At 41.1% G+C, this 13680-nt stretch overlaps 1 protein-coding gene and 1 long non-coding RNA gene across 6 annotated transcripts in view; both read left to right on the top strand.

The window, feature by feature from the left end:
* PTPN2 (protein tyrosine phosphatase non-receptor type 2) overlaps positions 1-13680 on the top strand; it is a 76765-nt gene that overhangs the window by 20637 nt on the left and 42448 nt on the right. For all 5 annotated transcript variants that reach the window (XM_004275973.4, XM_033439488.2, XM_033439487.2 and 2 more), the window contains exon 2: positions 5146-5236. In XM_004275973.4, the coding sequence (XP_004276021.3) occupies positions 5146-5236 (91 nt within the window). The remainder of the gene's footprint in view (positions 1-5145; positions 5237-13680) is intronic.
* On the top strand, positions 8220-9568 carry LOC125961308 (uncharacterized). Its single transcript, XR_007471855.1, has 2 exons — positions 8220-8457; positions 8530-9568. It is a non-coding gene; the product is annotated as an uncharacterized LOC125961308 (long non-coding RNA).

The following is a 13680-nucleotide window of genomic DNA, read 5'->3' as shown; positions in this document are numbered from 1 at the left end:
GTCTTGGGTGGTCCTGAAAATGCCTCATCAGTGTCAGATCTAGTTATTGTTGAGATTTGGCTCTACTGTGTGTATTAGAGACCTGCATTTAGCTGCTTGGAAAGAAAATCAGGCAACAACAAACAGGGACTTCCATTTCTCATGTGATGAGAATTCTGGAGATAGGAGTCCAGAGCTGTTACTGTGGCTCCATCAAGTCATAGATGACCCAGTCTACTCTATTTCTGCTTGGCCTTCCTCAGGATGTGCTTTTACCTTGGGGTCACCAGACAGCTCCTGCCCTTTCCCACCCCTCGCCCCCCACATCAGAGCCTGTATTCAACTGAGCCAGCCCTTTTGATCAAAGCTCTCCTGCATCCCAACCTAGTGATTTCTGCTTATTCCCATTGATTGGCCAGAACTGTGTCCCATGACTGTTCTTAGTTGTACAAGAGGCTGGGAAATACAGGCTCTTAGTTGGGCTCTTTGTAAGTCAGAAAATACATTCAGAAACCTTTAGTAAGAAAGAATCGATGTTGGAATAGGCAACTAGTACGTAGCTCTGGAGCCACTTTCTAAAGTACTGGGGTTCTTCCTAAATGCACTGAAATTAAAGAAAGGTAAAGGAGAACAAATAATAATGATAACATTAGAAATTTGAGAAAATGAACTCTGTAAGAATTCTCTCTTTTAAAAAAAAGTAACAGAAAATGTATCTGTTTTATGGTGTTGTAAATTAAGATCTTTTCCCTACCCCAATACTTGGGGCCCTGCCCTATTCTTTTTCTGCAATATCAGTAATGATTAGTTATATTGTACATTAAAAAAAATGTTTTTTAGGCTAAAAATTGGAAACAGCAACCAACAGTTGGACTTAACTGTGGAAAATGGGTGTATAAGCATAACAGGAGTACTGAAGAAGGGCTTGTTTAATGCCCTTTTAAAAATTGTTTTATATTTTAGTTGTAGGAGTTTTTTAAAAAAGTATATTCTAGATATTAATCCCTTATCAGATATATGATTTGCAACTGTTTTCTCACAATCTGTGTGTTGCAACAACTTTTTGATGTGATTTTAAAACTACTTATTAGCATTAAGACTGATATTACACTAGTATTTATTACTATTTTAGCTAGTTTATTTTTAAGTAGTATATAAACTAAAGAATATGTGAATGTATGGTTTAAAATTTAAATGGCACAAAAGGTTTCCAATAAAAAGCAGTTAGAATGACAGAAGGTTACTTTGGAAAGCAGAGAGGAGCAGGGTAGAGAAAAGCTGTGTCTGATGTACTTTATACCTTTTCTAAGAGAAGAAATTTGAAACAAATATGGCAAAAGTGGTAACATGTTTAATCTCACTGGTGGGAACATGGGGTGTCCTATTATCTATTTTTTTTGTTTGAAATATTTTATAATTAAAGCAAATTTTTAGTTATATAAATTTCTACCCTCCCCTAGATGTTCAGTCCCCCAGTCTTCTGCCCCACAAGTTACTAGTATTTTGACTCCTTCTAGAATTATTCATTGTGTTCTCAGGCATAGTTATGTTTGAGTGGATGGAGTTGGGAGCTACTCAACGTCTTTCATACCTTTTTCACAGTGTGTCCTTGAGACCAGCCCACACAAGTGTTTGCAGCACTTGTGTCCCTTTCCTGGTTCCCTCCTGTCCCCCTAGCTTCCCCTCACCTCTGCTTTACTCCTGCAGGGCACTGAGGTTGCTGCCAGTTTTCCACTGTTACGTACAGTGAACATCCTGGTACACACAGGTATATGGCTGTATGCGATATAAATTCCTGGAGGCAAAATTGGTGGCTCAAACTTATAACCTTATCAAATTGTTCTCACAGAAACATTACAGCAGTATGCGCTCTGCAGCAAAGTGTTGGAGCACTTCTTCACTCTCCTCACCTGCCTGATGTTCTTAGAATTTCTTATTCTTGTCAATTATTTTCTCTGCATTTGATGCAGAAGATCTCTCAACATGCATGTTTTAGTATTGTTTTAAATTAATGTTTTTCTTTTATATCAATTATTAACTTGGAATATAAAATTACTTGAACTCTGTAGTGTTTCGACTCTGAAGTGTTTGAGATTATACAGATAAAAGCCAAGACCTGAATGTGTTTGACTTTACCTATAAAACTTATTATTTGACACTTAAAAACTTCTATAATTAATCAGTGGAAATGAAGCTTTATTTATTTTTTCATCCAGTCACAGTAATTTGTTATGATATGCTTTCATGGAAAAGTATTTGAAGCTAAAAGGTAATATTTCTGTCCAACTTATTGTATGAGGCTAGTAGAGCTTTGATACTAAAACTGAATAAATTGTATGGGACAAGAAAATTAGAGGTCAATTCAACTTAAAAATGTAGATACATACATCTTAAAATAATGGTGGTACACCCAAACAATAGAATATCATTCAGCACTAAAAAGAAATGAGCTATCAAGCCGTGAAAAGACATGGAGGAACCTTAAATGCATATCTAAATGAAAATCTATTATTGTAATTCAATACATTACCAGATTAAAGGAGAAAAGTTAAATATCCATGAATGCAGGGTAAACATTGAGTAAAATTCAACACCCACTCATGATGAAAGAAACATTTAGTAAACTAGAAGTTACTGAGGGGAACCTTCTTAACCTGAAAAGGGTATCCACCAGAAACCTAAAGCAAATATTACACTTAGTGGTTAAACCTTAGAAGCAGTTCTTTCAAAATCAGGGAAAAAATATTTCTATTTGACATTGAATAAGAGGTCCTAGCCAATGCAATTAGATAAGAAAAAGAAATAAGAGGTATGAATGAGAAATACGAAGTATAAGGGAGACAGAATTATCACTGTTTGCTGGTATCGAGAGATTCAGAACCAGCTACCAAATGTTAGAGAGCTTAGCAAGATTGCTGGGTGTGAGAGTAGCATTAAAAAGTCAGTAGCGGGCTTCCCTGGTGGCGCAGTGGTTGAGAGTCCGCCTGCCAATGCAGGGGACGCGGGTTCGTGCCCCGGTCCGGGAAGATCCCACGTGCCGCGGAGCGGCTGGGACTGTGAGCCATGGCCGCTGAGCCTGCACGTCAGGAGCCTGTGCTCCGCAACGGGAGAGGCCACAACAGTGAGAGGCCTGCGTAACGCAAAAAAAAAAAAAAAAGTCAGTAGCAACAATTGTAACATGTGTATGTGTGTGTTTCTGTTCCTGTGTGTGTGGCAGATTGCATTTTCCAAAAGGACTGCACCAACATATGTTGAACCCCCATGCTCTTTGCACAAAGAGGCTGTGATTTCTTGCGCCGAGAGGTGGTCTCTGTTCCCTACTCTTGGGTATTGGAAGGCCCATTGGGTAAAAATATGAGCTAGAAAGTTACCTGTCCTAGGGCTGTTGGGTGGTGGCAGGCAGGACGGTAGGAAAATTACCTGAATAACTTATTTATGCTTAATTTATAAAATTACCTGGTGCCTAACTTTTTTTTTAATGGGTTTATTTATTTATTTTATTTTATTTTTGGCTGAGTTGGCTCTTTGTTGCTGTGCACGGGCTTTCTCTAGTTGCAGCGAGCAGGGGCTACTCTTCATTGCAGTGCGCGGGCTTCTCATTGCGGTGGCTTCTCTTGTTGCGGAGCACGGGCTCTAGGCACGCAGGCTTCAGTAGTTGTAGCACGTGGGCTCAGTAGTTGTGGCTCACGGGCTCTAGAGCGCAGGCTCAGTAGTTGTGGCACACAGGTTTCATTGCTCTGCGGCATGTGGGATCTTCCTGGACCCAGGGCTTGAACCTGTGTCCCCTGCATTGGCAGATGGATTCTTAACCACTGCACCACCAGGGAAGTCTTGGTGCCTAACTTTTAAAATACTGTTTCTCCAGACATGGTAGTGTGAGCAAAAGCCCAAATTAATTTTTGCTGTTAATGCATACTCTTTGGGGTATGGGTATGCTGTTAATGCATATGGGGTATGCATATGGGGTATGCATATGGGGTATGCTGTTAATGCATACTCTTTTTTTTGGTGTGTTTATGTTTTTGTTTTTGTTTTTGCGTTATGCAGGCCTCTCACTGTTGTGGCCTCTCCCATTGCGGAGCACAGGCTCCGGACGCGCAGGCTCAGCGGCCCAGCCGCTCCACATGTGGGATCCTCCCGGACCGGGGCACGAACCCGTGTCCCCTGCATCGGCAGGCAGACTCTCAACCACTGCGCCACCAGGGAAGCCCCTGTTTCTGTTTTTATCTGAATTCTTAGAATAATGTTCCATTTGGGAGAAAAAGCTGGTCATGATGGATACAGCAAGTAGCTGAGTGCCTAGTGCAGGCATACTGGCACAGAAGTTCTTCTGTAGTGGAATACCAAGAACCATAAGGGTCCTAAAATGAGCATTTGTAGCTCTAGAAATAAAATTTGAGAATACCGGGGCTCAGAATAAAGTAACAGTTACATGGCATGAAGATAAAGAAATAGATTAAAATTTTAAGATAGAAGCTCTGAAATATAGGTAGATAATATTCAGAGAGTTTAGTTGGAAATTTGAGTATGATGTGGTAACCTTAGCTTCCTCCTTTGCATCAGTTGTCACATGAACTGTTAACGTTGCTGTAGGTGTTGAACATGGCAGGGCAGTGAACGTGTATGAGAGCAGAGCCTTCTGCTTGAAGGACCTTGGTTCAGTCCTGGGGTCTCACACTCACTAGCTGTGGGACCTTTGGTAGATCATTTAACTCCTGAAAGCCTGTCACCCCTGACATACAAAATGGGGAAGATAATCTTTCCCACTGGTGTTATGAGAATTGAATGAGGTCACGTCGATGATGTGCTTTGCATAGTACTTGACCTATACTAAGTGCTCAGTGAAAGTTATTCATTCATTCATTTATTTATTTATTTATTTATTTTTGCGGTACCGGGCCTCTCACTGCTGTGGCCTCTCCGCTGCGGAGCACAGGCTCCGGATGCGCAGGCTCGGTGGCCATGGCTCACAGCCCCAGCAACTCCGCGGCATGCGGGATCCTCCCGGACCAGGGCACGAACCTGTGTCCCCTGCATCAGCAGGTGGACTCTCAACCACTGCGCCAACAGGGAAGCCCGAAAGTTATTTTATACTGGCTGGGAAAGTATCTGTTTTGCTATATAAAATTTAAGAGAAATATTAAAATATATTTTTGTTATTTTAAGGAAATTCGCAGTGAGTCCCATGACTATCCTCATAGAGTGGCCAAGTTTCCAGAAAACAGAAATCGAAACAGATACAGAGATGTAAGCCCATGTAAGTACTTGTGGGGGGTGTGGGTGTGTGTGTCGTAGGAGGCGGGACATGGTGGAAAAGGTTGGGGTCGGGGTTGGTAAGTATGGTGATTTTTTTTTCATACTAATGTAATATATGTTCTTTAAAGAAAATTTTCAAGGCATAAAATAGTAGAAGGAAGGAAAATTGCCCATAATTATTTCCTCCTCCAACACATTAATTGATGTATTTCTTACCAGCCTTTTTTCTTACACATGATTTTTCTCTTTTCAAAATAATTGTAATCATATATGTGTAGTCATATATATCTACTTCTTTTCATATTATTCCATAGCTTTTATAAGTATTACTTAAAATATTTATTGGTGTAATTCTTTTCCCCCGAATTACAAAAGTAGTGTGTATTCACTACTACTTGAAAAGTTTTAAAAGTTTTAAAACATAGAAATGTGTAAAGAAAAAACTCTCATCATTTAAAAACAAGCAAATACTATTGGGTTTATATTCTTTTGGTATTTGTCTGTGTAAATGTGTATGTACATTCTTTTAAATTCAGCTGGAATCCTGCACGCACTGACCTGCAGCTTTTCTCCCGTGTGGTTGCATGTTGTAGACGTTTCCTGTCCTGAACAGTCTTTTAGTGGCTTCCACAGTGGCTTTGGGCAGGTCAATCTTTATGTAACAGTTCCCTGTGGTTGGACTTAGATTCTGCTGTGCGTGTGCATGTATGTGCACGTGCGTGCGCGCGCGCGCGTGCGCGTGCACACACACACACACACACACACACACACACACACATAGGGTTTTGTGAACAGTTATAACACCAGGGCTTTAAAAATGTGTTCATCAAGTGATTTTATTTTTGTTCTGATCGATCCCACCTTCAGATATTGAATTAGGCTGCCTTACTGCTCAGAGGATTCGCATGTTTGGTTTCAGTGGGTGAGCGTAGGCATCCTCTTTAGGGCTGCTGGTGTGCTGCATTTGTGTTTGATGCCAGGTGCTTCCTCATGGGCCTCACGCTCCACTATCACCTCTCTTCTTCATAGCTTCAACCTCTTTCTAATAACTCTCTTCCCTTATTATTCAGATGTGCTCCAATCTCTTCCGACCTCAACCCCCATATCGCACTCCAGCTATCGCTTTGTCACCTACACAGACACAGGCATGTGCACGCGCGCACACACACACACACACATACACACACACACACACACACACACACACACACACACACACACACACACACAGAATCTTAGAAGCGTGCACCACCCTGTCTCTCTCCACTCTCATCACCCACGCGTTCTTCAGCCGTGGTTCTACCCCAGCCTCCCCACTGAAACTTTTATTCTAAAGTACTGTGCGCTTTCTAGTTTTCTAATGCAATGAGGGACTTTCCATCGGTGTTTTTTCTTAGCCCTCTGTGACTTCCGACATTGTCAACCATGCCTTCCTTCCCTAAGTCCATATTTTTCTTGATTTTGCTGTTACTTCTCTGGCTGATCACGCCTTTTCAGAACTTCTCTTCCTCAGTTGCCTTTGTCTTCAGGGCTCTGTCTCTGCCTGTGTCTCCCCCTCTTCTACTTGTGTGAATGGCCTCATTTTCTGTGAGTTCAGTTGCCATCTCTCTGCTTCTGACCCCAGATCTCATCTGCAGCCTACGTCTCTATTCTCGGCTACAGACCCACTTACGCACTTCTCTGTCTTGATGTGCTGTAGCCACCTCAGGCTCAGAATTCCTTCCCCACAGTCCCTCAGTCCCAGCCCTAATCTGTTCTTTCTGCTTTATCCCCATGTTCATAAGGGCTACCACTAGCCGCACACTTGCTGCAGCTAGAAACTCAGACCTCTCTTCCCTCATTCAGCTCCCACATCTGGTTGGTGACTAAGTAATTATAATTCCATTTCCACAGTATATTTCAAATCTGTTCTCTGTTCATACTGGCTTGGTTCAGGCCTGGGTTATTACAGCAGCCTCTTAACTGGTCTCTATTCTGTTCCCACCTCAGTCCGAACCCCACACGGTATCCAGAGCAATCTTTGTGTGATGCAAGTCTGTCCTCCACTCCTGTCTTCAGTCATGCTCCTCAGTTTTATGAAAAGTTAAAGTGCTTTAGCGTTACCACACAAGGCCTTTTGTAGCCATTTTCCTACAAATTGTTTGTTTTGGTGACACACTTGGCACCAACATGCCCTGTTTTTAACAGTTTTCGAATGTCATTCCCGTTTGGAATAGGCTTCCTCTCTCTTTGACCGACTTCACTCAAAGTCCTCTTCCCCCAAATACCATCTAAACAACCACTTCCCGGGGTGTTATCCTCATACAGGAGAGGAGGTCATGGAGCTGGTGACTTCCACTAAATCCAGGTGAACCTGGGAATAGGTATTTTTTCAAAGTTCCTGAGGTGATGCTGGTATACCTTTCTTGATTGAGAGTCGTTAGATCATTTCCATACAGAGTCCTGTACAGTTGTTGGCTTGGTTCAGAAAACGTGTATTGAAAACCAGCTGCATGTCCGCCATTGTGCTGTGCCTGAGAGGACTGTGAGTCCACACGCCCTGCCTGCCAACAACATACGTGCAGTGTGGGGCGGGGTGTGTGTGTGTGTGTACGTGCCTGCTGTGCTTTGTGTGTCAGGAGATGGCACAGTGCTGGTGGAGCCGAGAAGAGGCACTCAGCTCTGCTTAAGGAGTTAGGGGCGGCTTTTAAGATAATTTTTTTTTTTTTTACTTTATTAAAATAGTCTTTTAAACCAGCAGTTATTTTTCATATAAAGAATTTCTAAACATCCATACAGGAAATAAACATAGATAATACTGAGTGCAAAGCAGACAATGACATGTTTGCAAGCAATCAAAAGGAATTGTTTTTCGTTTGTTTGTTTTTAATTCAGAATCACAGATCTTTCTAGATTTTGATTCATCAAGTCTGGAAATATATTTTTAAACAAACTCCTTACGTGATTCTTATATGCCCAGCTTGAAACTACATTTGAAGGTATGAATATGAGGTACATATTCAAAGAGGGGTATTTTGTGGGGTGTTTTTTTTCCTCTAATATTTATTTATTTATTTATTTTGGCTGTGCCGGGTCTTAGTTGCTGCTCACAGGATCTTCGTTGTGGTGTGTGGGCTTCTGAGCTGTGGCATGCATGCAGGATCTAGTTTCCTGACAAGGGATTGAACCCAGGCCCCCTGCATTGGGAGCTCAAGAGTCTTAACTCTCTGGATAGCCAGGCAGGTCCCAAAGAGGGGTATTTTGAAATAGAAAGAATTTTAACAAGTCTACAGTCTTTGTATAATTGCCAGGCAGGTCCCAAAGAGGGGTATTTTGAAATAGAAAGAATTTTAAGAAGTCTACGGTCTTTGTATAATTGCCATGACTGAAAAGATGCCTTATTTGTCTCACTTAACCATGAGGTAATTGTAGAAGAGATTGGCCAGAAGGTGGTTGGTTGAGAAAAGAAAGGTTGTAGTCATCACTTTGAGAATTGTATTTGTACTGTTAGAGACAGCTGCCAGAGTTTGAAATATTCCTTACTATATTTGCTTTGCACGTAGAAATCCCAGTTTACTATTTGATCTAAAAGGAGGTGAAAGAGTAGTTTTTTGTTTTGTTTTTGTGGTAAAAACACATACCATAAATTTACCCTTTTAACAGTTTTTAGGTGTCCATCACGGTGTTGTTGGCTGTATGCACAATTGTTGTATGACAGCTCTTGTCATCTTGTGTGACTGAAACCCTACCCCCTCCCCTAGCCCCTGGCAGTCACCATTCTACTTCCTCTTTCTCAGAGTCTGATCACTTCGGGTGCCTCATAGAAATGGAATCATATAGTGTTTCTTTTGTGATTGGCTTCTTTCACATAGCATAATGCCCTCAAGGTTCATCCATCAGTGTTTAAAGTAACACATGGACTTCTGATTCCAGTAATGTGGCAGGTTAGATAGTCCATAGTTTCTTACTGCCACAAAACAAGAAGATTCTCAATAAACACACTTTTTAAATAAATTGCTAGGTGGGGAGGAAGTAAGGAAGACATCCAGGCTTTCTGTGCTCCCCACCTCCTAAAAAAAGATTTCAGCAAATGGCAGAGCTACTCTGAATACACATGGCAGTATCAGCTGTGACATTTGTATTCACCTAATAAAATAGTCTCAAGGTATATAAGGCAAAAATGAATAGAATTACAGAAATAAATTGACAATTCTATATTCACAGACTTTTTTTCATTTATTTGGTTAATTTATTTTTATTTTTGGCTGTGTTGTGTCTTCGTTGCTGCGCGTGGGCTTTCTCTAGATGCGGCGAGCGGGGGCTGCTCTTCGTTGCAGTGTGCAGGCTTCTTAATGCGGTGGCTTCTCTTGTTGCGGAGCACAGGCTCTAGGCGCGCAGGCTTCAGTAGTTGTGGTGCGTGGGCTCAGTAGTTGTGACTCGCGGACTCTAGAGCGCAGGTTCAGTAGTTGGGGCGCACGGGCTTAGTTTCTCCGCGGCATGTGGGATCTTCCTGGACCAGGGCTTGAACCTGAGTCCCCTACATTGGCAGGCGGTTTCTTAACCACTGGGCCACCAGGGAAGCCTGTTCACAGACTTCTTAAGGCAAAATATTAGTAAAGAAGTAGAAGATTTGGACCACACAGTTAAGCTTTATTTAATAAGAAAAATATATAAGACGTTATATATAGAACCTATTCTCCAACAATTAGAGAATTCACATTCTTCTAGGACTTACATGGAATATTTGTAATTGGCTGTGGAAGTAACTCTTAAAACAGTTTAAGAATTACTGTCTTACAGGCCATGTTCTTTGACCGTAATGCAATTAAATTATAGATTATTAATAAAAAGATAAAAATTCCTATAAATTTGGAGATTTAAAGATTTCTAAATGATTCATGGGTTAAGAAGAAATCATAATGGAAACTTAAAAGTGAACAATAGGTAAAATTCTACTTATCAGAACTTGCATAAAGCAGCAAAAAGAGTACTGCAAAAAAATATGCTGTCTTAAATGTTTGTATTAAAACAAAAGGCTGAAAATTAAAGTGCTAAGTGTCTAACCCAATTTAGAGTAAAAGTAACAGAATAAAACCGCCTCCCCCAAAAAAAGCAGAAAGGAAATAATACAAAAATAAAAGAAGAATAGAAATCAAAGGACCAAACAAAACCAAATTATTAGTTCCTTGATAAGACTAATAAACTGGCATGATTGGGCAAGAAAAATAAAACAAACATAGAAACCAGAGAGACAGGGACTTCCCTGGTGGTCCAGTGGCTAAGACTCCATGCTCCCAATGCAGGTGGCCCGGGTTCAATCCCTGGTCAGAAAACTAGATCCCGCATGCCTCAACTAAAAAGATTCCACATGCCTCAACTAAAAAAATCCCACATTCCACAACAAAGATCCTGCATGCCACAACTAAGACCCAGCGCAGCTAAATAAATAAATAAACAAACACATACATACATACATACATACAGTAAATATTTAAAAACAAAACAGAAACCCCAGAAAGACAGAGACAGGTGCATATAAACAGCATTAGGAGAAAAAAGGGAAACATCAATACAGATGTAAAAGGAATTAAAAAGCTAGAGTACTGCAAACAATTATGGCAATAAATGTGATCAGTTAGAAGAAATGGAACAGACTCTTGGAAAAATAGAATTTACCAACACAGATTAAAGGAGAAGTAGAGTCTAAGTAGACCTGTGACAGCTAAATAAATTAAATTAATTAAAAAAATGTTTCCACTAAGAAAACACTGGGACTAGATGCTTTAACAGGTGTGTCTTTTTAAAATAAATTTATTTATTTATTTTATTTATTTTTGACTGCGTTGGGTCTTTGTTGCTGCGCGGCACTTTCTGTAAGTTGCGTTGCGGCAAGCGGGGGCTGCTCTCCATTGCGGTGCGCGGGCTTCTCATTGCAGTGGCTTCCCTTGTTGCAGAGCACAGGCTCTTAGGCGCGCAGGCTTCAGTAGTTGTGGTCCACGGGCTTAGTTGCTCCGCAGTATGTGGGATCTTCCTGGACCAGGGCTCGAACCCGTGTCCCCTGCACTGGCAGGCGGATTCTTAACCACTGCACCATCAGGGAAGTCCCAACAGGCGTGTCTTAATAATAATAAAAACTCTTCCCGAGAACAGAAAAAGAGAATACTCCTCAATTCCTTTTGTGAGGCTATTAGATAATTTGGATGTCCAAACCAGAAAAGTTTAGTGAGAGGAATAAAAGTTACAGGCGTATCTACGTCATGAATGTAGATGTAAAAATCCTAAAGAAAGGTTAGAAAACTGAATACAGTAGTGTCTGTATTAAGTTTATTTTAGCAATGTAAGGGTGGCTTAGAATTAGACAGTCTTATAAATGTAATTAACCTTAGTAACAAGGCAAAGGAGAAAAAGCCATATGAATATCTCGATAGATGCAAAAAGATTATTTAAAGTCAGTTCTTGCTCCTGATTAAAAACAAATAACGTATTAAACTAGAAACAGAAGGAAACTTCTGTAACTAACATGAGAGGACACCTACAGTCACATCACTCTTAATGATAATGTGTTACAAACATTCTTAAAACTCGAGGAGAAGGCAAGGGTGCCCACAAGTACCACTTCCACTTGACATTGTACTTTGGGTCCCAGACACTACAGTAAGAGAAGAATAAGAAACGAAGGCATAAGGATTGGAAACTGCTGCTGTCTAACTAACCCCCTCAGACCCTAACAGTCACTCGCCACGTCTGGAATCGGGAGGCTGACTGGACGCAGGCGGGTCTTGCTCACCATCTCCCAGGCAGCATAGCTCAGGTGGTGGCCGGGCTGGGTCGCCTGGACCCTCACCCAGTGGTAAACCGTCAGCTGCAACACCTGCACAGGCATCTCCATGTGACCTGGACTTCCTCACCGGTAGCCCCTGAGTTGCAGGAGTGAGCATCCTTGGAGTCTAGCCGGGAGCTGCACTGCCTGTGTCACCTCTCCTTTGAAGTCACACATCACCTGCACCACATTCTGTTCATTAGGGCGAGGTACCACGTCATCCGGGTTCAAGAGGGGAGAGTTGTCACAAAGAACTGTGGGCATGTTTCAAAACCACTACAGTTATGAATTATATGGTTTTTTTCTTCATAGATAATCCAGAAAATTCACAGACAAGTAATTAATAAACATTTTGATAGTCTCAGAATTACAAGACAATAGACTTTCAATTTATGAAAACAGATTTTTATACATGACAAGAATGTGTTTGTCATCTTTCTTGCTAAGCACACTTAGATAAAAACTATTGTATAATAGTAATCAGAATAAGTATAGATATAACTTAAATGTTATGGTAACTGTTCTGTAAATATTTGCTAACATTCTTCCTCATCACATCTAAAGTTTAAAAATAAAGAGTGGGACTTCCCTGGTGCCTGCCAGTGCAGGGGACATGGGTTCGAGCCCTGGTTCAGGAAGATCCCACATGCCACAGAGCAGCTGAGTTCATGCGCCACAACTACTGAGCCCGTGTGCCACGACTACTGGAGCCTGAGTGCCACAACTCCTGGAGCCCGTGTGCCTAGAGCCCATGCTCCGCAACAAGAGAAGCCACTGCAATGAGAAGCCCATGCATTGCAAGGAAGAATAGCCTCCACTCACCACAACTAGAGAAGGTCCTTGCATAGCAATGAAGACCCAACGCAGCCGTAAATAAATAAACTGATTAATTAATTAATTAATTTTTAAAAAGTCATTAAAAAATAAAGACTAAATGCACTTATTCTCAAAATCCATTGTGTAGACAGCTCTTTTACTTAAAAGTTTTCTCATTAACTGTTAGGATTTTGACCTTTGGTTCTATCTCCGTTTTTAGTTTTTGGTGAAGAGTTCTTAACATGATATCAAAAGCACAATCCATAAAAGAAAAAATATCAACAAATTGGACTAAACCAAAATTTAAAACTTTTGCTTTGTGAAAGACCCCGTTAGTAGGATGGAGAGACGAGGACAGAGTGGGAGAAAATATTTATAAACCACAAAGAACTCATATCTAGAATATATACAGAACTTTGAAAATACAGCAGTAAAAATCCACAACAGTCCAGTTCAGAAATGGGCAGAAGATGATGAACGTAGATGGCACATAAGCACACGAAAAACATCACTAACCATTAGGGAAAAGCAAATTAAAACCATGGTGGTGAGTGATTGTGACACATATACTAGAGGAGTTGAAATGACAGGGCTGCAGACTCCAAGGATGTGGAGAAGCTGGATCTCCTACACAGCGGGGAGAACAGAGGACGGTGGATGGTGCGGCTGCTCTGGAACATGGTGTGGCAGCTTCTTGATTACCTTATATGACGCAGCCGCTGCACTACTGGACATTTATCTCCGAGAATTGTGATCTTATGTCCACACAGAAATGTGAACATGGGTGTTCAGAGCAGCTTTGTTTGTAAGAGCTCCAAATTGGAAACGAC

Source organism: Orcinus orca, chromosome 15 (genome assembly GCF_937001465.1).
Source record: "Orcinus orca chromosome 15, mOrcOrc1.1, whole genome shotgun sequence".
In the NCBI taxonomy this organism is placed as follows: Eukaryota; Metazoa; Chordata; class Mammalia; order Artiodactyla; family Delphinidae; genus Orcinus; species Orcinus orca.
Note: the sequence above shows the minus strand (reverse complement) of the source record. Positions and strands in the feature narration are given on the sequence as shown.